A 23,043-nucleotide genomic window follows, 5' to 3' on the forward strand; every position below is an offset into this window, starting at 1 on the left:
GTGGATACGATAAGGGTTGATCGCCTGTCTATAAAAATGTACTGTCATAGTTACCCATTTATCATAATTAACAATATAATGAAAAAAAATTCATTACCTGTCGACTGTTGATTCACTCACACATAGCAACCCAGAAACTGACTACGGCCAAAGTGTAAATTTACCCTATTTTTGGGTTTTTTCCTTAATAAAAAAAAATTTGACTACAGATTTTCGAGAAAATTGTATATGTTATAGTTCCATTTTAGATCTACCTTCGGTCTAATTTTCACATCTAAATCTCTAAAACTCTAAAAAAAATTCTATCCCTCCTAAGGGAAAGGGTTTAAGATATTTATTTGTTTGTTAATGTTTATCAATAGTACTATGTTTGAAGAACAATTCATAAAAATTTGGAACATTTTCGACTATTTTTAAAAAAGTTCTAGAGCATCGTAGTTTTAAGTTGAAAAATTTGTAAATTTTTTGGGTATTTTTCTCGATTTTGATGGGGAAGGGGTGACTTTTTTTTAATTTTTGGCCTTATAATGTACCTTCCAGGTATGATTTCTGATCTATAGAGTTGCTACACGAAGAAATTGGTTCAGCGGTTTACGAGATATCGTGAGTCCAGACACAAAAATAAAAGTTAAAAACACATCATTGTAAATACAATACCTTCTCAGCTCCGCACCGAAGCTAAAATAATACAATCTTTGCGTACACGTATTTCGGTAACAGTTTTGTCATCTTCAACGCTAACGGAGGTAAGTGTAAGATTTTTGTCTTATTTTATTTTTATTAAGTGTGAAAATTAAACACGTCCATTTGGATTTTTTATAATAATTTACAACAAATAATATAGTATGCAAAATAGAGATTATATTGAAAATGGTCATAAAAGTAATTTACAATACAATATTAATAATCATAATATATAACTTTACCCATTCCAGCCGTACACAAAAAGACTGTGGAAGAAAATTACCAAACAAGAAACAAATAACTAGCCCCGCGCTCTGGCGCCATATAGTGCAGCTTTTAAAGTGAAGGCGGCAATTATTGGCAACATGAGATCGACAAGACAGCCTCGGCTTTGACGCGGATTTTTTTAAACACAGCGGTCCAAAAACCCAAACGTGGTTGGCTATGATAGCTTTAGTTGCTGCTCTCAAAAAGGCAAACTATCGACCATAGTCAATAGCGTCATCCCGGGCATAATCGAGTCTCTGGGTGGGCGCGTTGTTAGTCGTCATATTTTGGCGCTCGCGGTCTAAATTTTTCGGCTGACCTGTACTCCGAGTACCAGCCGTAGGCTTCGTAAGCTGCCATACATGCGGCACTACCAAACGCGTTTTTCGCCATCGATCGAAGCCCTTTTCTTGCGGCCAGGATGCCGCCGGCCAGAGCGCTGCTTGTAATCGTGTTCCATGGGTCCTCTTTCTTCCTGATGCCGACCATTGTGCATTCAATGGCGGCATACAGGCCACCCCAAACAGCAAATGTTCCGCCCATGGCCGGAGCACGGGTGGTGGCCGATTGAAAAGCGCTCTGGAAATCAAATCCCGACTTATTAAAAATTGTCTGATTTGGTGGTTACTTGTGATTTTCACACTCACGTTGCAACGCCTTCTGAACCCGGCCGGCCCGTTTCGGAAACCCTCAACCGCCTGGAATATTCCTCCACCGATGAGGCCCAAGGCAAACCCATTGCCGATATCATCCATAACTCGCATTGGGCACGGTTCTCTGTCGTAGGCATCCATCGTTAATGATTCCGAAAAACAGTGCGACACGATACAAATCAAAATTATACCAACACACAAAAATACATTTGACAGTATTGTCGTTATGATGGTCACATAACCATAGTAAAATAATTCACATATAAACACAGTTTTGACATATTTATAATCTCACAAATAAAGGAAAATGTATATAAATAAAAAGAATCTCTTGACCTGCATTGTCAGAAGCCAAAATTCACGCGATTCGAATAAAGAGACATTATGGGAGTGACCGAGTGGGCTCTCGCTAGCCCCCCCCCCCTCCCCCAACAATTTTTTTTAGTCTGCCTATGGGCCTATATTATGTGAATTGTAGAAGTTTAATATTGGCGAGTTTTTATAAACAGTTAGTACCTCAGCGTCCGAATGCCGTGCAAAAAAAAACCTCTATAATCTGTATAATATATCTATTTAATAACCACAACAATATTCTCGATACTATCCGCCTGCTAATAATATTAGGCGCACATCAACTGTACCTTACATTTTGTGCATCTTGCATGAAATACGGGTTTTTTTATTACTAATTGGACAATTTTGCACATTAGTGCACAATACATCAATTGAAGTTCCTTCAATTAAAGAGGCTTAGTTTATTGAACTCCTTGGTGCATACTTGTGTAAGTATTAAACAACATATTTACGCTTGCCTACGAATTTCAAAATCAAAAATATTATCTTCATTCGGTGAATGACTCATAACTTTCAAAATAAGTAATATAACAGTGATCAATCATTAACTGTAGTCTTATAAAAACATATTTATCTATAAATATATATATATATATATAATAAATGGGTAGTGTATTTAAAGTATAATATAATTTTTCACCGTGTAACATTTTATAAATGGCAACTTTGGATATTTATATATATATATAAAAAAAACAATAAGTCGTTTAATAAAATAATTTTAAATTGTTTACATTGTTTTTTTTTCGAAATTATATAGGAACAAAATAATAATTACATCTTATAATTAATGCTTAGATTATTTTTTGATTGGGGTTGTTGATATCTCGGTCCATTTAAAAGAGGTTGAACAGTTATATTATTATTTTTAATGGAATTAGGAGTAGGTTCATTACTCTTCTCTTGTGTTGTTGAAAAATCTTGAAACCGTTGCGAAAGAGTAGAAGTAGTCGTGTATATTTGACCGCTAAACAAAACATTTCTCGAAGCTCGATTGACAAGTAAAAATGCAAAAGGCCTGTTTATATTGACAGTTACGGGAGGCAACGGTGGTATACTGCTTAAAGGTATTACAGAGGCCACTAAAACAAAAAAACATACTTTTAGAAATTAAAATTTAGACATCAAATCAAAAAGCTTAATAGTGCCAATAAAAAAACTGTACAAATCAAGGTTAAAACATATAGATTACGATAACGTTTTCAATAACCTATTTTTAAAGGATAGCTTATAATACGGGATTAATCCTAAAAAATGTAAAAGTGAAAGAAATTACCCCCCCCCCCCGTCGGCCGTCCAGGAGAAACGTATAAATCATGAATACGTTTTATGGCGTCCACCTACTCGTAATCTTGTTGGCCTTAACGTTATAGGCCAACAATAGGATAGATTTTGATCTTACTGAAAGTATTACTCAAATTTTGAACCGACTCCTAGATATAAAAACATATAAATATTGTCCAACTTAGTAGTTGTCCTAAAGTATACCCATGTACAAAAACGTTTACCATCTCACTCTCGGGAAACATGTATTCCACACCATAACTTCACAACATATGGGAAAGAGGATTAGACGGTCGAGATGATGCCACGCATGGATTCATTTTTTATAAATATTAATGCATCTGCTTTTAATATAATGTTTACAATACTATGATAACCATATCTCCCCTCCCCGCTCCACCACCCCAGAAATCATCTAGCGTGAGACACTGGACGTGTGCTTGGATATCAGTTAATACCTTTATTAAATACTTTAATATTCTACAACCAGTACAATAATTAATATTTCTAAATTGCAGAATTGTTTTCTCAAACGACTATCGAATGCAATACCTAAAGCATTATTATATTATGTTTGTACTCACTGTAATTTCAGTGCATAATATACATTAAAACTAGTTGCTTACCAGTGACTGCAGCGGCTTTGGCGCCTTTTTCGTTGATCTCGATCACAGCTTTATGTATGATATCTTTAACAGACACTTGCTTTTCAGAATTAAATATCGCTGTCAAATTGGCATTTTTTTCAAATAGTGTCGATAATCCCATCTAGTAATTAACGCGTTACACAGTTAATAGAAATATATTATAATAAATTATCTTAAGTGCTTTAGCTTTTATATGCAACATAATATTCATGTACAACACATGTTTAAAAATATTTTAATTATTAAATACAAAATAATTAGTGAAATAATGACAACTATCGTCATTTCATAATAGGTACATATCATTATAAAAATAGTTCTTCGAATTGTTTAGACTCTATACGCTATTAATGTTTGGCTAACTTACTTTTTTAAGAATAGATGATAATTTCGAGTAATAATTTATGGTAAAGCGAGGTAAATATAGATTAACTGTTCTTTTGTGAAGAGAATTCGATATTTTTACTAAAGGATTGTGTTGTAAATCTTTTATCAATTGTAATAAATTAGTGTTTTCGTCTGGCAATAATAAAACCATTGTAAAGTTTTCATCCTAAAATTAAAGTACAAAGCAATACATTAGCAGATACTTATCTAGTATAATACTAAACATTAATACATGTAACTTGTAATATTGATTGTAATATGTTTTTTCTAACCTTAAATGGCAATTCCACAACTTGAGCACCGATGTCGGAAATTTCGCCGTATTTTATGATATCTTGCAAGTACATCATACTTGCTTCGGTACACAAATTGGGTTTCGTGTAAAAGCATTGGATTTCAGTCAGGCTTTCGTTGAATTGAACTAACCAGTCTCCTTTGAAATAAAGTATATTTGCCAACAAAAGGTCTGTATCACCGGTGAAATCGTCTATTAGGTGGTTAAAGAAACAATATTATTTTCAGTAGTTACTTAACCGAACAATAAAATACGATGCGGCATAATACACTTTAGTAGTTTATACATTACACATTTATAATTGTATTTTTGAACACAAATTGTTAAAAAAAAAAAGCTAGTACAGCAGGGACGAAGTATATTGGAGCGGTGGTGTCGCATGTCTACAGGAATCATTATAAATGAAATAACTTTTAAGAGGCAAAAAAACGGTCTAGGGATGCTCTATAACACTTAAACCCTTTTATTCGTGCAATAAAATGCATTTTCGAAAAAATGTCAGTTAACACCTTTATGTCCATTGACCCCTTCAATTAAAAGTTGAAAAATATGTACACATTTTTGGTGTTTTTCACGAAAACAGTGAATTTTTGGCCCAAGACAGTACCTCTTTCAAGTACGATTTCTGATCTAAAGAATTGCTACATAAAGAAATCTATTCGTGCGCTTTAGAAGATAATATCATCGTGGATCCAAGCGCACAAAAATAAACAAATAAAAACATAATTTTAAAACAATACCCCGTCTCAGCTATGGTCCGTAGCTAAATAACTAAAAACTCCTATATCGATGTACACATTTAACATAAATATATTTATGTAAATATTTGGAGCAAAAAAAAAACGTACCTTTATTAATGATCGAGTTTATGAGCCCTTTAGTCGCGGATGATACTTGTTCGTTAATCAATTTAACCGACTCGTCGATATTCGTGACATTTATTTCAGCTATGTCGGCCGCATAAAGGTCGGTAGCGATATCAATGAAATTGCGGTTTACACTATTTTTGTTTCTAACAAACACTTTATTGGACGTCAGTATGTCCAATTTAGAACTCTTCATCGACAATTGATATCTGTGCAATAAATTATGCAATGCCGATTGTTCTTTGGGTAGCCGCAAAACGTTGTTTAGCTCTTTCCAGGTTTCCCCTTGAGCGCCTTCCGACAGTAACGACAATACTTCTTTCACGCTGGCTGGTGAAATCACAAAGTTGGATTCGGGTTCGGCCAAATTAACTTCCTAAACAACAATTTTGGCAAATTAATACTAAACATGTATTTATATAATATTATATTTATTCCTGAACCGCCGAATCCCAAATACTACTTTCCCGTCACAAACTAAATTACCAAAAAAAAAACGCTTTCAATCGAATAAGTTTCCTTTCGGTAAAACGATTTTAAAAAATCCAATAGCTACTTCAATATTAGTTTTTATTAGCCGTTATTACTTTGAATAATTCAAGATCAAAATAGTAAAATCGCTGCGAATCCGAATGACTATTGTCTGAACCGATTTTCGTATCGATGTCTTCAGATGTGGCTGAAATCATTGTAAATTGTATTTTTCATTATTTTTTTTTTACACTAGTCTACTTAAATTAGTTTTATGCACAACAATTACGTTTTACAACAGGTATAGTGACTACCGGAGAGCCTTTGGAGAGTGGATTGACTACCTGTCCGACGAAAACTATGGTATCCGTTGTGATGTCTTCTATCATAAATAAAAACGGCCGATTTACTTGAAATTCCGCCTCGACAGAAACGCCAAATCTATGATCTAAATCCACTTCTAACAATTATAAATGAAAAAAAAAATTATAATTTGTTTTACAACAAAAAATGTAATTTAAACACGTTATTATTGTATAGTATATAGTACATAACATGTGTTATAAGTATAACAAAAAATATTTTATACTTAGAACTCACCAGTTACAGCATACGCTGTACTTCCTTGTTCATTGACATCGAGTCCAGCCTTTTGGAGAACATTGGACACGACGAGATTACCCAAACGTCCGGCTCCAATGTTAGTTAAGTTGGCTTTTGACCCAAACATATCAGTAATTCCTAGCTTTAAAAGAAAACTGAATGTATACAACCAGTCGCATTCAATCGAAGATGATAAAACTAGTGGTGAGTTTAGAAGAAAATAAATTATATAACGAGGGTTGTAGTGGAACAAAACCCGATGGGAAAGAGACCGCTTGGAAAGCCGAGATTAAAATGAGAAGATTTTATTAAGAAAGACGTGGAAGCATTGGAAGAATGTATAGATGAAAAGAACAAGCAACAGATGATAGAAAAGGATGGAGGATAAAGTTTATGACGGGGTGGTCTTAATGGCCTTTGCCTAAAGTAGATGAATAATTTTGCGGCCCTTGCGAGTCATTTTAGGTAGAGAAATGCTACCCCCCCCCCCCCAAAAAAAAATTAATCAAATCTCCGCCTATGGCGAGGCTATAACCCTCTCCGTTCAAAGTTTTAGTAGAACTAGTCGTACCATCGATTATACTTGTAATTAAGTGATTTAAATTTTGATTAAATTTATCACATAGATTATATTATTCTTATTAGTCATAATATTTACCCTACTTTTTGCAATAAGGGTCCGAGAATCGAAGTGTACTCGAACGTGAATTTCGGTAGAACCACTTTGGCCAATACCGACTTCATCGATTTTATTGACACGGCCAAAGACTTTGGATTGATTTTATTTACCAAATCGGAAAGCCCGTCAATCGAATCCGGTAATACTATGTACATCACGAATTTATTTCCCTAGAACATTAATCAAAAACTAATGACTAAGTGCGCCGAATTCATTGTAATTCTCATTAATTTACCGCATATGGCAAACATATCATACGAGCACTTAGGGTCGGTATAGATGATATTTGAAAATGGTTGTAAGTGGTCATCAACGGTATCTCGACTGTAGTTTTTGAGTTCAAGTTGAAAAGTCCATTTTTCGTAAGATCTTTGTTAAAAGGATTTGTCCAGTAGCCTTTGAAATATATGGCGTTCAACAAAATAAGTGCCGTGTTTACTTTTGTATCGGCTGTAAGGACAAATAAATAACACAATAATGATAAGTTTACCGTGTAATTATTTGACAACATTTTTAATTTCCAATCGACCTTCCGTTATAAGTTGTTGAATACGGCCATGGGTTACATTTTCTGCCCATCCATTTATCGCGCTAACCGCATCGGCTGGCTTGCTAAAATCAACCGTTTCGAAACTTGAATTGTACCACGTGTTTAATATTTCATTAAATTCATTCTTGGCTTTCGCCGATTTGTCCATAAACAGTTTTGTACCAATGTCCAACTCGTAGTCCTTTGTGTCATAACTCTAAATACAATATTAATACGTAATTGATGATTTTTATCAAATTAACGGTTCCATAAATATTTAACATACAAGTCAGCATTTATAGTTAAGTACATTATTTTAGAAAAATAAACAATACAAATCTGAAATCTGAAGATTATTACCATGAGTAATGTGTATTTTTACAAGATAGTTAAAATTCTACAACCACTTGTTTTTTAAAATCGTCTAGTTAAAATACACATATCGTATCAGCAATGACTTTGGTCATTTTTATTCGGGATTATATTAACAGTACCTACTTGAAACGAGAGAATAATTTTGCGATAAAGTTATTCCCTGATTGAAGTATTTGTATCTGTGGTAGACCATCGCAAAGCCATTTACAAGCGAGATTTGTTAATTTTTCAAGATATTCAAATATTAATATTATTATAAGAATTAGCCATTAGGTACCTACTATTTTAGCTTCGATACAGAGCCGAGCAAGTATTATTTACAATGTGTTGTTATATCTATAATTTTTTGTCGAAACCGCTGAACCGATTTCTTCATGTAACCTGTCTGTATAAAAACCGTACTCAAAAGATACTTTTGAAAGCCAAATTTAAAAAAAAATGTTCGCCCCAACTAAAAATCTAAAATAACGAGGATTTCCTAAAAATGTACATACTTTTTACTTGGTAAGCTATAGTTTTCCGAAAAATAGTCAGTATTTAAATAGGTATTCGCCCATTTACAGGGCGGTTTATTAAGATTAAAATAATTGCAATTTTTTTAGAGACTAGTTTATGTTATTTTACAAATGGTATTAGACAATGTTTTTACTTAGGTTTTTTCCAGAGCTCTATCAACTTTAAAAACTTAAATGGTAAAGTATATATTTAATTAACTTTTATAATTAAGAATAATATATTGACCATTTTGACAGTTCGACAACCAGTTTTCGATAACATTTACTTTTAAAGTTACTAAAGTTTAAAATTTAAGAAGTGTGGTTGAGAGAGGTAAAGTAATTTACACAGTAACTCACAAAATAATACTACACATTACTGTAGCGTACTTCACCTCCTGTCCTAAATTTTAAACTTAAACTTTAAAAGTACCCAATTATGCAAAACTGTTTTTATTTTCATTTTTTTTAAAGTTAATTAAATATATACGTTACCAATAGGTAAATTTTTAAAAGTTAATAGATTTCTGGAAAATACTAAAAAAGTTAAATATTTAGACATTTTATACCATTGTAGGATAACATAAAAAAAAACTTTTTAAGAAACCAAAACAAAAAAATATAGCAATTTTTTTTTTTTGTCTTATCCTTGATGATTGATGAATCAACCGTATGAAGTGCAGAGAACTAGTGTTTTATAAAATATTTATATATACCTATATGGATTATAGAGAAGCAAATAAACATTCTCAATGTTTCCATACGGGTGATGATCCCTGCAATATCTCTTTCAATAATTCGGGAAAAAAATGTAAATCAAATACAAACAGAAAAAAGTTTTATTGACAAAATAAACAAAAAGACTAAAAACTTGTTTTTAAAAACTATAAAAATATCATTACACAGATCAACGCATCAGTGGCGGATTTGACGGGGGGGGGGGGCGATGAGGCGATCACCCCCCCCCCCTTGGCCTAAGAAAAAAGTGGTTGTAATAAATTTCGACCATGTAAATTAATTTACCTGTTAATTTGTATAAGCTTCATGGTATTATTTTCAATTTAAATCATTTTGTCTATGAGTAAAAGCCATTTTAGTTAATATAATAGTAAATTTTTTGTTCCGTCACTGAAACAGATTTGAATTTGTCATGAAGTTTACTTGAGATCGGTCAGCGTACTTTTTATAAAATTTCAAAATTTCAAATTTGAAAAGGGTTAAAATTAAAAATTGAAAAAAGTACCCTGACCGATCCTAAGTAAACTTCATGGCGAATTCAAATCTGTTTTCAAATTACTTATCGGATTACTGGTTCGGCCTGTGCGATGGACAGAAAATGATGTGTTTTGACTGAAAAAGCCAGTATAGAACTTCCCTTAAATGTAGATATTATTGAAAGATTTGCTAAAGAAAAAAACGGCATTGATTTTATATTATAAATATCTGAGTATTGTACTTTACTTAATTATAAGTATGTACTTGATATTTAAACTAACTTGTAGCTATTTTCTATGAAAGTTTATTGGGTCAAAATTAAACTGAATTAATAATGATTAATAAAAAAATAACTAATCAAAATAATTAATACATTGTAACATATTTTGTAGACAATTAATAAAAAGTAAAAATCAAAAAAGATAATTTTATTATACCTACAAAAACGAAAATTCGCCCCCCCCCCTTGGACAACCCCTGGATCCGCCAATACAACACATAGAAAAGAGACGCTCCTTTTTCAAAATTCCTGGTAGGTTTTACTTAGAATCCAAACATTGAACTAATGCTTAAATGCTTTTTAGTGTTTCTACAAAATGTGACCTCCCCGACACCAGTGCGATAACTTTAGTTTATTTATAGTGCTAAAAACCGCTATAGTCTAGACTCTAAGGAATCCTTTCTTTAATGTGTTAGAAAATCTTTAAACAATATTCTTCCATTCAAACGTATTCTCTTTATCTACTATGCCACAATGATAGGCGGCAGTGTTACATATATATAACAATGTTATACCTATGCCCATTTGACAGTTATTTTTAAATTGGTCAGTAGCTATATAATTTTTTGGTCAGTTCATTAAAAAATCAAATTAGTTGTTTAGTACAATAATCCACGAGGCATGGTGGATAAGTATTTTTAAATCGTTTTTGTTACCCAAGTTGTAATTTTGAAGAAAAAAAAACTATACAACATTTGTATAACTAGAATAGAATAATGATCGAAATTATTAGGGTAAACTGAAAAGCCATAGGTAAAAACATATTATGTATTTTGTCATTTGTTACTTTTTATCAGTCTATCCGTTTAATGTTTTTTTTATTGTCTATTGTATTGTTAAAGTATTTAACAGTGTTTAAAGTCTTATCTTTATTATTTTCGTATTGATGAAAGCACCTGCCTTCTTCACCTTGTTTAATAACCAGATGTTTTAGATATTTTAAATTTATTTTTTTGTCTATAAAGTTATACCTACTGATATTTAAATATATATATGTAAATGTACTTTTTCCAAGTGCCTATTTTTAATTGATATTTTAAACATTATATCGTAATAGCATTTTTATAAGCACATTTTTAAAAAAAATCTCCAAATGTTTACTAATTTTGAGTATACAATTTTACTTGTGAGAAAGTTAACTAAACTTACCGAGACTTAACAAACAACACAACGCATCTGTAGGTGAAAAAGAGAGTCACATAATTTTTGAGTTAGGACCAACAATGATGTGACCCCTTTTCTAAGGTAAACATTTGTTGCATTGGGAGGAAAAACCATTTTTTTTTGGTCATTTATTTTGGATTTAAATATCGAAACATCCTATTTTTGACTTGTCGAAAAAGAAAAAGGAGGGGGGCTCACCTATTTGGAGATGCCTCAGATCCCTGTATTATCTCATGATTGAAATTTTAATTGAAAATTGATAACACAATCAATTTGGTTATCAGGTAAAAATCGTTTGGCGTTTCCGGGCTCGTGTTGCAACAATTTTCATAATATTTTAAGACTAAGTCCTTGAACTTCAACTTATTATTATCACTAAATGACACTAAAATCCGGTATAGAATAGTTCAATTTTTAGGGCATCGACTAGGTAATCAGAATTCACGCTATTATCTATTTTACAATAGCACTATATAATGTAATGTTTATCCTCGTACCTAACACAGTAAAATCATTCAAATAGACTGAATCTGTTTGTTCTGTAGTAAAAAATTATAATTAGATAAACCTTAAATTCCCAAAATTGAATACTAACTTATGTAGTATGTGCGAACGCGTTACTAGTTATTTAAATTTGACTCAAGAAAATTCATTCAATAGCTAATGCAATGTTATGGTTTTTTTATTCAATTCAATTAATTTATCATTATTATTTTTAATTGTTCCAACTTTACTTGTAAAGATTTCAATTTTTTAGAAAATCGTTCTCGGGTCAATTGTCTATTTCCGGAAAACCCAACTACTCGTTCGATTTGTTTGGCAGTCTCGCCGAGTGCTCCTTCATAAATCATCAACAACACCAACTTGACACTTATCGAAGACAACACAGCGTTGTTCTTTTCAACTTCGTGCAAGGCCTATACGTCAATCAATTAATGCAGCATTTATATATTAATTTAATATTAACAAACAAACGCCTGTACGTCATAATAGTTATAATATACTTTGCACAATTTCCAATCAAACACATGAAAATCGGGCACATTAAGCTCGGATACACCGTGTTGACCGACTCCGGCATTGTTCTTAGTTGGCGACTTAGGAGGAGAATATCCGTTTGTACATAACTGTTGGGTCGAACAATAGATGATAAAATAAATCGAAACATAACCTAAACATTATCGAAAAACGAATTGTGAGCAATCGTTATCAACAAAAAAAAACGGGCGTATAAAATATAAAGTAGTCACTTGCCTTTCATATTTCTGGATTTATCTTAACAAATCATTATGGGCTCAATTAAAAAAAAATAAACATCTAACGCAAACTGTAACAGAAACTAGATTATTTATTGTGCAAACGGTCGGCGAATGAAATGTTGAACCTCGCTGTAGAATTCTTTGCACAACAACTGGTTCTAGTGTCGTACGTAATTGTTTCAAAACAAGTTTCATAAATGACCCCACCACCTCACAGGTATTATTTTTAATGACTGACCACAGCCGGAGAAGGAGAACAGATTATTTTTTCATGTAATCATCTTATCTCGCGCTAATGGAAGGGAATTCCACTAATTATCCAATACAAAAACACACACAATGTTTCTCAATTTTAAGTATATAATCAATACACAGTCCATACAAATTAAATAGCCCAAAGGTGATTATCATTGAACTTATAGTAATAATAATAATATTATATAAAGAATAGACAGTAGAAACATTTTCCTTTACACTTATAAATGATAGAAGTATCGTACACGTTCACCGAGGTTTTCTTTTAATATTATTATTATTATTTATACAATATAAAATGTTCTGTATAATCGATAATAGGTACTATCTACGGCATTGAACATAAATATATAACCTAGTCAAATGGTTAAACTATAAGTGAACATTAAGTTAAACTGGATAGAAAAAAAGTTGAATGTCATAATAAAAAAAAATATATAAGTTCAGGATACAATTAAATCTCTAATCATCTCCAGATTGCGGGCTGGCATCACCATTTTTCTCTCTGGATGGTGAACGCGATTTGTCATCAGGAGAACGTGAATCACGTCTGTAAAAATCAATATTACATCAATATTAGTATCGAATTTTAAGCATAATTTTTAAATAATAGTTAACCATTAAAAAAATAAACAATTGTACATACTTAGCACAAATCATAATAATAATGGATAACCTAAGTTTTAGTAATGGATCTCTAAATAAGATTAAACTCCAAGCGCTCACGGCGTATGCAGTTGTCGACACGACTTTTGTTACTTAAAGACTATAGAGTACTTTATTATTACAGAAATTAATTGGCAATGTAAATAATGCAGTTCAGGCACCTACGAGATTTTTAAAGATTCGACTGCTTACATGTTAAAATTTATAATTGGGGTTTTGTCAAAAGTTAAAAACAATACATTTTAATTAAAACTTACTTAATACGCTTATTTGAAATTGATTGTGAACGCGATTGGGATCTCTTTTTGTCTATAGAAGGTGAACGGGATCGTGATTTGGAATGGGCTGGAGACCTAAAATTAATAAACAAAAAGGATTAAATAATAAATTCTTATAATAATCTCCGTAACGAAAAAACCTACTTGTAAGGAGATTTTGAACGCGATCCGGATTTTGACTTGGAATGGCTACGTGATCGACTCCTAGAAACATAAATTCATACGTTTATTAGCTCAAAATTTAACATTATTTCAATAATAGAAATTTACATATTAAAATATATCATATTTACCTTGTACGACGGCGGCGTGAACGAGACCTAGAGCTGGAACGAGAACGTGAACTCGAGGGACTACGGCTACGCCTACCATTACCACCGCCACCACGCCCACGACTACTGCTCCTGTCTTCTACAAGTCTTATTCGACGGCCATTTAACTCTGTATCATCCAACTTATCAAGTGCAGTTTTGAGATCCGAATAGGATGCAAACTCGACAACACTGAAAGTAAAAATACATACACAAATGAATGGGTTGTGTTCAATTTTCATAGTCATATTTTTATTATTACCCTTCATTCTTGCGTTGTTTATGTGCATCGGCATAAGTTACTTCTCCAGCTTGGCGCATGAAGTCCTTCAAGTCCTAAAGAACATTTTAATTTTAATAATTAAAGTAAAATAATTTTCACACAATTTATGTTTGTCTTAATACAAGATTGCTCTCAGACTTGAAAAAAAACAACCCATGACGGGATAGCGCATTTTTGCTGTTAATGTACTGAAGATGATACCGAAGTGTACACACAATAGGTTTTGTCGATTGATAAAATGCTGATTATTTGATAGTCATGTATGTGCCTTGGTGTTTTGATGGTCGATACCAAATTGCCATTACTGCTTCGTCAAACTCCTTCATTCACTCGTTATATTATAGTTTTAATAATTTATTTTCCACGCAATTTTGTTTGATTATTTATTTTAGTAAAGCCTAACAAATACCAAACATTGTTTATGTTATTATTTTAAATACATACCTCTTGAACACTTGAAATGGTATTGAAAAGCGACTCGGTCTCGGACCATGTGTGGGGCGACATGAATGGGGGGTAAACCAAAGTGGGCAGCTGATCGGCTCGTTTTGTTGGGAACACCTTTTGTGTGGTTGGGCCGATCATCCTAGGCCCGGTTTGGAATGTGTGATATCGTACTGTGATTGCGTGGTATCGGCTTATGTACCAGATAATACCACTCTTATCTTATTGGCCAACGATCAAGCGTTTTATGTCATTGGTATGGACATCAATCGAACCCAACACATTGTGGTGGCTCTCTTTAGAAAAATAATATTACATTTTTTTTTTTTTTAAATATATAAATTTGTTTTATTTCCGTCTTTTTATTCACACATTCATGGTTTAAAACTCATCCCAAAACTTTAACCATTTACTAAAAGAATACTAATTTAATATTAATTTGAAAATATTTTTGAACTGTTTATATTGTTATATAAATTTAATTTCAAATTACATTAATATATTATTAGCTCAGTCAATTAGAGAAAAACACAATATATACATAGGGTGTCCTAAGCAGATTTGAACAACTTTTGATTTAGTGAATATTTAAAACAAAAATGTTTAAATAATTTATACTCATTTGTGCTATAAATATTTATTTATGACACTTAACTGTTTTACTTGTATACATTTTTTTTTTTTTTTAATTTAACAGCCCATTCTATTAAGAATAATTTGCTTTTTAAATTATTAAAGGTTAAAATTTTAAAACAGAAGGTTAAGTGTGGTAGAGTAATTCATTTAGTTTTTTTTATTTGCGCACATTATACTACTGCAATATCTTGTATTAAAAAAAAAAAAGTAAATAAATAACAGCTATAAAATAGCGTTTAAAGCCCAAATGAGTATAAATTAATTATAGAATATTAGTATAAATTAATTATAGAATATTAGTATAAAAACAATCTTACAAATGTTCACCAGAATAAAAGTTATTTCATTTTTCAAATCTTTGTGGGACACCTGTATATGTATAAATGTACAAAATATATTAGGGGATTCTGAAATATTAATCTTAATAGATCGCCAATTAAACATAAAATTTTAAACCATTACACATTGCTGGTTAATCCTCAGACATTATTATAGATGGTATGTTTTTTTTATCAGCACTTCACAAAAACAAACCACAAGTGATAGAAATCAATCATCAATATTTATCTCCGAATAGAACAAAATATGGAGAAATAAAAAAGTATTTTAAATATGATACCTGAACACTAAATAAAATTAATTATAAATAAAAGTAATATAAAAAAATTAACGTATAACCACACATTCTTACCTGCCAGCTAACACGACTGGATAAATTTTCAACAATTAATCTGTAATTTGTTCTTGTGGGAGGTCCATACCTATCATTTCTATCATCCCTTAGTTTAAAAAAAAAAAAAAAAAAACCATACATAAATACATAATTTTTCTAAGTAATAAAATATTATTTTATCATACTTATTTAACATTAAATGTTAACGAGTTCAAATAAAATTACGAACAATACACATACCTAGCATCTCGTCGAGGTCTTCTCGGTGGAGGTGGCGGTAAATCACCACCACGTCCTGATCCACGCCAAACATCACTACCTCTTGGTGTTCCACGAGCACGTTCTACTGATACTCTGAAATTACAAATTTTATTAATTAGGTTTAAGTTGGAATAAAATTGCGAGTTGATGAAACAAGAATAAAATACATATTTAAGTAATTCATTACTACTTTTATAATATTAAAATTGTATAATTATACCTTTCACCATTTAGTTCACGACCATTTAATTCATAGACTGCATCATCTGCATCACGGTAATCGTCAAATTCCTATCAGAAATTATATAGTTAACAAAATTAAAAGTATAAAACAATGTAGTGTACATATTTAGTGTAATAAAATATTCAAATATATATAGCTGACCTGTTTTATAATTTATTAATTCTTACACCTATTTTACTTACAACAAATCCATAGCCATTTTTTAACAATATCTCTTTTATACGGCCAAATCCCCTGAAAAACCTTTCAACATCTCTTTCTCGCACTCCATGAGGCAAATGACCAATATAAACTCTTGAACCACTCCCCATGCTGAAAATAAATTTAATAATATTTTACACTTACCACAAAAGCATATCCATTCTTCATAGCAATGTCCTTCACTCTGCCAATTTTCTGGAAAAACCTTTCAAGATCCCTTTCGCGTACGCGATGAGACAGGCCACCAACGAACACCCTAGTGCCATTACTCATTCTGACCTTAGATCAGTGACCAAATGCTTAGATAGTACTTCTATACTGGATAGGCTAATCCAGATCCTGGTAACAACCACCGTAGGCAAGACAACATATTATAAATTGTATTTAGGCAAGTAATATGTTAATAATTTTTTTTTTTTTTTTAAGTAAAAGGAATAGGATGTTGTCTACAAGATGAACAAAAAAATATATATTAATTTTTTTTATAAATTTACTCATGCAAATTTAATGAAATGTATTATTTACTTACATAGTTATTACGGTAAACAAAAACTACTGACCCGATAATTTATTATTTTTAATTATTTAATGAATTACTATCAAACATATAGTTGGAAATCTATTCTATCAAATATTAAACAAGTAAAATAATAGTAATTATAATTCAAATTTACATTTCGTTTTTTAATATGAATGGGTTCGGTAGAAATATTATCATATATTTAAATTAAATTTTATCACAATTAATAGTTAACAAATTAGCTGGGTCCCCATAGCGTATTTAGAATATTTGCCTCTCGTTTAATCAATCTTACAAACAATTTCATAATAAATAACAAAAAAGCTATAAGCTTCTATAAGCTTGTAGTCTATAAAAGTTCATATCCGAGTCATTCTCCCTTTAGTCCTTGTGTTTAATGTTATACTGCCGGGTCTTGTAATCTTTTATAAGAATGTGATAATACCCTAACAATTTTTCCCAGTATAACCTAACATACTTTTTTTAGAACTCAATAAATAATTTTTTCATTTTTAGTTTTATTTCAATTTAAATATAAAAAAAAACCTAAAGGAATAATAATGAAGGAACCTAAGCACATATTTGTTAAAATAAATTGCATAAAAATCAATTGGTGTCGCTGACGGATATTAAAGATTCAAAGGATCACAGAAGAAGTGTTTTATCATAGGACAATTGTGTATGATATAACAAAAATTGGCAGAGCAAGGAACAATGATATAATCTATATAGCATTAACAACTTACAGTATAACTCATATAATAAATAATCATGTCATTGACAAAGTAGGCAAATTATTGAGTATTGTTGAATATAATGTAACAACAATATATTGTGCGTATTTATCCTTAGTACAAATAAGTATACGTTTTCTAAAGCAATAACTAAAATTACTTTAATAGTATCTTATCATTTCAAGTAGGTAGTATCTAACAGAGACAATGTTTTAATGAGTCAAGTGTTAGATGCGTCATTTGTCTTCAAAATGTTAATAATACTCTAAAATCGACGGATGTTCTATTGTAATTAATTTAAAAAACACAAAAATAATGATCGATCCCATTTTATTTTATCAAATATAATTAATAATTTAAGGATTACTCACGTTTCACTAAAAATTACTTTTTAGTGAATCACTGCTAAATTACTTAAAGTAACTCTAAATATTTAATTAATAAAATACATTAAAAGAAACAATATTTAGCAAACATGTTAGACAACCTAAATAATATACCCATACATTATTATAAATTAAATCTACAATTTTTCAGACCATTACATAACTTATTCTGCTTCAACTTTCAGTAAAACAGGATTATTATTTAGTGGAATTATATAAGTTAACGATCGATTATAACAAACAACCACGTTAATTTGATTGCATGGAAAGTAAAAAGTAAAAAAAATTGTTAATGAAAATCTAGTTTTTTATATTCTATAAAACCAGTATTTTATTTTAAATTATAATAAATATAGTTCTGGTGAACTTATCGCCGCCCCAAAATATTTATACCATTGTTAAAAATAAGATAACAAGGAATATAATATAGCGTTTTAAAAGCGTGTTAACTTTGTACACGATACGATATTAATAGTTGTAGAGACCTGTGCCACTACTATAATATACTAAATAGTCATTCTACCAAGTTCATCAACAACTCGAAGAAGCCGATTTAAAAACGAATACACGTCATTTTTACATTATTATATGAGTTATTACTGTAAAAATAGTACATAATTTACTAAAGCAAAATATATAAAGAAACATTTTCGGAGTCGGTATCCGAAGCACATGATGTAACCAATCACCAATGCCGATTGTAACCAAACAAATAGCGTATAACTATAAAAACATACCTAAATGAGTCCTTTAGCAGGAAAAATAAATTACGAACAAAATAACTCAAATGTACTAAACGTTAATAAATATAAAAATTGCATTAATTCACACGACTCACGAGAAGTACCTAATAAGTAAAGTAATAACAAAATACAAATGGTAAATATTAAATTGTAAAAAGATGGCGACTGACCAAGCGTCCTTTCCAATACACAGCGAAATGCGCACGCGTTAAAATATAATGAAACATGTTTATTCCTGGGAGAATAGAAAAATGTATTTGTTACGATTTCCTTCTATGAACCACGACCGTAGTTCGCAAAATAATACATCTTTGGTAAAGTCTTATCAATATTAACCAGTATAAACAATAAACAAACACCGTGATATCAGAAATCCATTACGTTTTGAAAACAAATATTATTATTATTGTTAATAAAATATGTAAAATACAATTACGAATAACAGTTGACACTTGAGTTTTCAGTAATTTCCCATTGTAAATTTTAGAAAGACCATATCAATGACAACAAACATAACACCATAACTATTTTAATTATGTATATTCAAATACTTAATTGTACAGAATAACAATTATCAACAACACATTTTAAGAAAAAATAATATGGCCACTAAAGACGATATTGATTATGATATTGGAACTTACAAGTGTGAAGGCGCTGTTGAACATTTCAAATTAAGGTAATCATTACATAAGTATTGCCAATTTCATGTGTCACATTAATTTTTTTGTATGTTAAACATTATTTAAATTATGAATTATTTAGGATATGCTTAGAAATATCTCGTACTTCGTTTCATCACAAAAATACAAATATTGATAAGAAACATAAAAGGATTGAAAAAATATTTAGTTGGAAAGAAAAAGTAGCTGAAGACGTGCAAGATCAAAATTACTTGGAAGAAACATCTTCATCTATTGAAGGAATACTGCTTGATAGTCATTTGTTAACTGATGTTATACATCAAAATGTAAGAGACCATTGTTTTATTTATAATTATAATTACTAGACTTGCATTAATATGGTTGAATAAAAATGTTCTCATCACTTTGATAGTCTTTACATTGATTTCACGCTCTAATTTTCTAACCAAGTTTTGCTTGTGTAAAAATAGTATTGTATTAAGATATTTTTTCTAGCCTTTTTTTAATCCAATATTTATGTAATCTTTTTTCAATTCAATAACGATTATGTTGTTATAACATAACAAGAGCTGATACCCAAAATTTGTTCAAAAATAATACTATACATAAAGAGAATTAACAAAATTCTGACAAAATATTTTTCTATAAAAACAAGTATAAAAATAATGTTGTAATTACTTAATGGAAATTATGTGTTTTTCAGAGTAATCGAGTTATACTACATGACATAGCAAACCGCGATAACATACTAACAAAATCATTTACGCAAATGAATGAATTACAAATGAATAACAAAAACAATAACATTTTTATTAAAAAATTTATAGACTATACTCCATCTGATATTTTAAAACTACAAAATAGATTACCATATTCGAACCAAATTATGCATGTGCTTTTAGACCTTGGAACTAACAAGTAAATGTTAAATATAATGTTATTTAAATGTTTGACTGTTCTGCAGGAATTAGAAAGAAGTTAAAACAATTTTTTTTTTTTTACTAATTACTTACAATTAATTACACAGCACAGAAAGTGAAGAAAACAACCATGTCCTTGCATCATTTTATTGGAATCCTAACAGTCGAATATTAACAGTAATGCCAGATTTCAACGACGGTAATTCGCCAGGATATATTCTTCCGATAAGTACTGTTAAAGATTCCTGTTTTGAATATCGATTTTGGATTGAAAATATGTCGACCGAAACAATAGAATTACAATCCGATACAGTAATGTATTATAATCTATTTTTCGAAACTAAAACTCATCCAAATATTCATCGAGTTCTTTGTTCTTAGTTTAATTTATTTAAAATGGACCACTACGATTTCCATACGCCAGAATTTGATACGATTAATGTTTTCGGGGAAATAATATCGGCTTCAGGATTTGAAGGCGAAAATTTATTTGTGCGTTACAAAATTAATGTGCCATCAGGTACTTTGCATAAATAATTAAATTTATTTATATTTAAAAAAGCTCGATTACAATTTTAGTAAATATTAAAATAGACAATTTCTGTTTTGTACTTTATATTTATACTAATAAAGTTATAAGAATTATGCATTTTTTTTCTAGCATGGAAATGTACGACTAGTGATGATTCACTTCAGGGCACAACACATACCTGTCGCAGTAATAATAATTTTACGTCAATATTTACACATTTATTTAACGCCACGATAGTTATACCTAAGGATTTAGAAAGTAATTTTCGCATTAAAACACTACATGAAATGTAAAATTATTCTGTAACGCTTAATTATAATATTACATTTTAGAACAAAATATAAATTTTGCATTTATAACATTTGAAATTTATTCAATTGATATTTGGGGAAAAGAACGTATAGAAGGATACACATCGTGCATAATACCTAAAAACACTGCTTCAAAATCATATCATCAAAATGTTAAATTAGACGCCTGGTTACCGGTTTCAAGAAATTATTGTGACGACTTGCGGAGATATTTTATTGGCGGCTCAGTTACATTAGCAGAGTCTACCTGTATACCTTCCTGTTTCGATGTAAGTACATAATTAATAACTATATTTTAGTTGGTTGATGTTTCAATTTTTATTTTAGGATAAAATATTAAGCAAATTTGGAATGGAAACAAAACCGCGAGGTGTATTAAGTGTTACTATAAGTATGTTAAAGCAGCGTCATAAAGTTGACGGTAATAAAGACAATACCATTACAAATGAAGGACTTTCGGCTCAAGCTTTGGTAAATAGTGTTAACTCTGTAATGGCCAGTTTCAAGAGAGCACGACAAAGAATGTTATTGGCGTGCCAACCATTATTAAGCCCTATTCACAAATGATAAAAAAATATTATTTTTTCAAAGCAAATTTTCTAGTCACTTTTTAGTCAAATATTATATTTTTCTTATGTTTTTTTTTTACATTATTATATTATATAAATAATTAACATTTTATTAAATAAAGATCACAATTGTTGTTTGCTAATAAAATTACTTTTTCGTAAAAATGTTTTGTCATTGACATGTAATTATGACGTCGATGTTATCATAGTCTCAATAAATGTTTTCATACAGGGTGATCAGTGTTACTTAAGACTGTATTTTTTTTTTAAAATACAGTTTTTCTTTTTAAAATTGTTACTGTTAAATATTAGACAATATTTTTAATTTCCTTTAAATCTTTTTTTTTTTACTTTTATCTCTTTTAAACTCCAAAGCTCTGTCACAATTTGAAACTTACTTTATTACATTTTTAAATTAAGAACAATTTACTAAAAATTATGACTGTTAGCCAACCAATTTTGATTAAATATTTTTTAATGTTTAAAATTTAGGACAAAAAGAATGGTGGGGTTAGGTAAAAACTAATCATTTGATTAAGCTTATTCAATACTGTTTATCAACCTATGCTATATTATTTTTAAAAAAGTCCTTTCTTGATTAATTAATTATTCATCAACTGGTTGAAATATTTAAAAAAAAAAATGTCATGGTAGAGCACAGACAATGTTGTAAATGTTTTTGTCTGTATTATGTGAAAATTTGGTTTTTGAAAAAAATAACGAGTGTGGGACGTCCACTCATGAATTTTAAATTTAAAAGATCATCCTGTACATGTTTAGAAATTTGAAAAGAATTCTACCCGCTGAATAAACAGTGTAACCAGATAAACAGACATCGGTGGTACTATGGGAATTTTCTATAACTGGTCACCTGCCGGAAAAACAATATGTCGGACACTTATCAGTCCCGGCCTAACTTTCCCTTC

The 23,043-nt window shown here is 30.4% G+C and overlaps 4 protein-coding genes across 5 annotated transcripts; 1 reads left to right on the plus strand and 3 right to left on the minus strand.

Annotated features, from left to right (window-relative positions):
* Window positions 1–943: 943 nt before the first annotated feature.
* LOC126847098 (mitochondrial import inner membrane translocase subunit Tim17-B-like) lies at window positions 944–2,496 on the minus strand. The gene is made up of 2 exons (XM_050587142.1): window positions 1,599–2,496; window positions 944–1,530 (listed from the first exon to the last, which is right to left on the minus strand). The coding sequence occupies exons 1-2, from the start codon at window positions 1,743–1,745 to the stop codon at window positions 1,225–1,227; spliced, it is 453 nt and encodes a 150-aa protein (XP_050443099.1). The 5' UTR covers window positions 1,746–2,496; the 3' UTR covers window positions 944–1,224.
* A 149-nt stretch (window positions 2,497–2,645) lies between these two features.
* On the minus strand, window positions 2,646–12,678 carry LOC126847092 (uncharacterized). The gene is made up of 14 exons (XM_050587133.1): window positions 12,502–12,678; window positions 12,252–12,418; window positions 11,982–12,164; window positions 7,720–7,936; window positions 7,426–7,640; window positions 7,175–7,360; window positions 6,509–6,653; window positions 6,198–6,368; window positions 6,025–6,116; window positions 5,420–5,813; window positions 4,549–4,763; window positions 4,257–4,442; window positions 3,869–4,010; window positions 2,646–3,040 (listed from the first exon to the last, which is right to left on the minus strand). The coding sequence occupies exons 1-14, from the start codon at window positions 12,506–12,508 to the stop codon at window positions 2,733–2,735; spliced, it is 2,628 nt and encodes an 875-aa protein (XP_050443090.1). The 5' UTR covers window positions 12,509–12,678; the 3' UTR covers window positions 2,646–2,732.
* Window positions 12,679–12,846: 168 nt separating this feature from the next.
* Window positions 12,847–19,317, minus strand: LOC126847097 (serine-arginine protein 55). 2 transcript variants are annotated; one of them, XM_050587141.1, is made up of 10 exons: window positions 19,136–19,317; window positions 16,740–16,869; window positions 16,534–16,604; window positions 16,293–16,406; window positions 16,071–16,158; window positions 14,279–14,352; window positions 13,999–14,208; window positions 13,850–13,909; window positions 13,685–13,780; window positions 12,847–13,311 (listed from the first exon to the last, which is right to left on the minus strand). In XM_050587141.1, exons 2-10 carry the CDS (start codon window positions 16,866–16,868, stop codon window positions 13,224–13,226), a joined length of 930 nt encoding a protein of 309 aa, XP_050443098.1. In that variant the 5' UTR covers window position 16,869; window positions 19,136–19,317; the 3' UTR covers window positions 12,847–13,223. The 2 variants fall into 2 exon arrangements, with proteins under 2 accessions (XP_050443098.1, XP_050443097.1); XM_050587140.1 differs by lacking the exon at window positions 16,740–16,869 and adding an exon at window positions 16,903–17,097 and having other exon boundaries at window positions 19,136–19,313.
* Window positions 19,318–19,527: 210 nt separating this feature from the next.
* On the plus strand, window positions 19,528–22,238 carry LOC126847094 (tectonic-like complex member MKS1). Its single transcript, XM_050587136.1, has 8 exons — window positions 19,528–19,820; window positions 19,907–20,111; window positions 20,489–20,703; window positions 20,813–21,017; window positions 21,087–21,225; window positions 21,367–21,495; window positions 21,570–21,817; window positions 21,876–22,238. The coding sequence occupies exons 1-8, from the start codon at window positions 19,744–19,746 to the stop codon at window positions 22,113–22,115; spliced, it is 1,458 nt and encodes a 485-aa protein (XP_050443093.1). The 5' UTR covers window positions 19,528–19,743; the 3' UTR covers window positions 22,116–22,238.
* Window positions 22,239–23,043: the final 805 nt, after the last annotated feature.

Source organism: Adelges cooleyi, unplaced genomic scaffold (assembly GCF_023614345.1).
Source record: "Adelges cooleyi isolate 19-005CV unplaced genomic scaffold, UGA_ACOO_1.1 ACOO_flye_CR_arks_rails_tigmint_CR_PRNA_9, whole genome shotgun sequence".
In the NCBI taxonomy this organism is placed as follows: domain Eukaryota; kingdom Metazoa; phylum Arthropoda; class Insecta; order Hemiptera; family Adelgidae; genus Adelges; species Adelges cooleyi.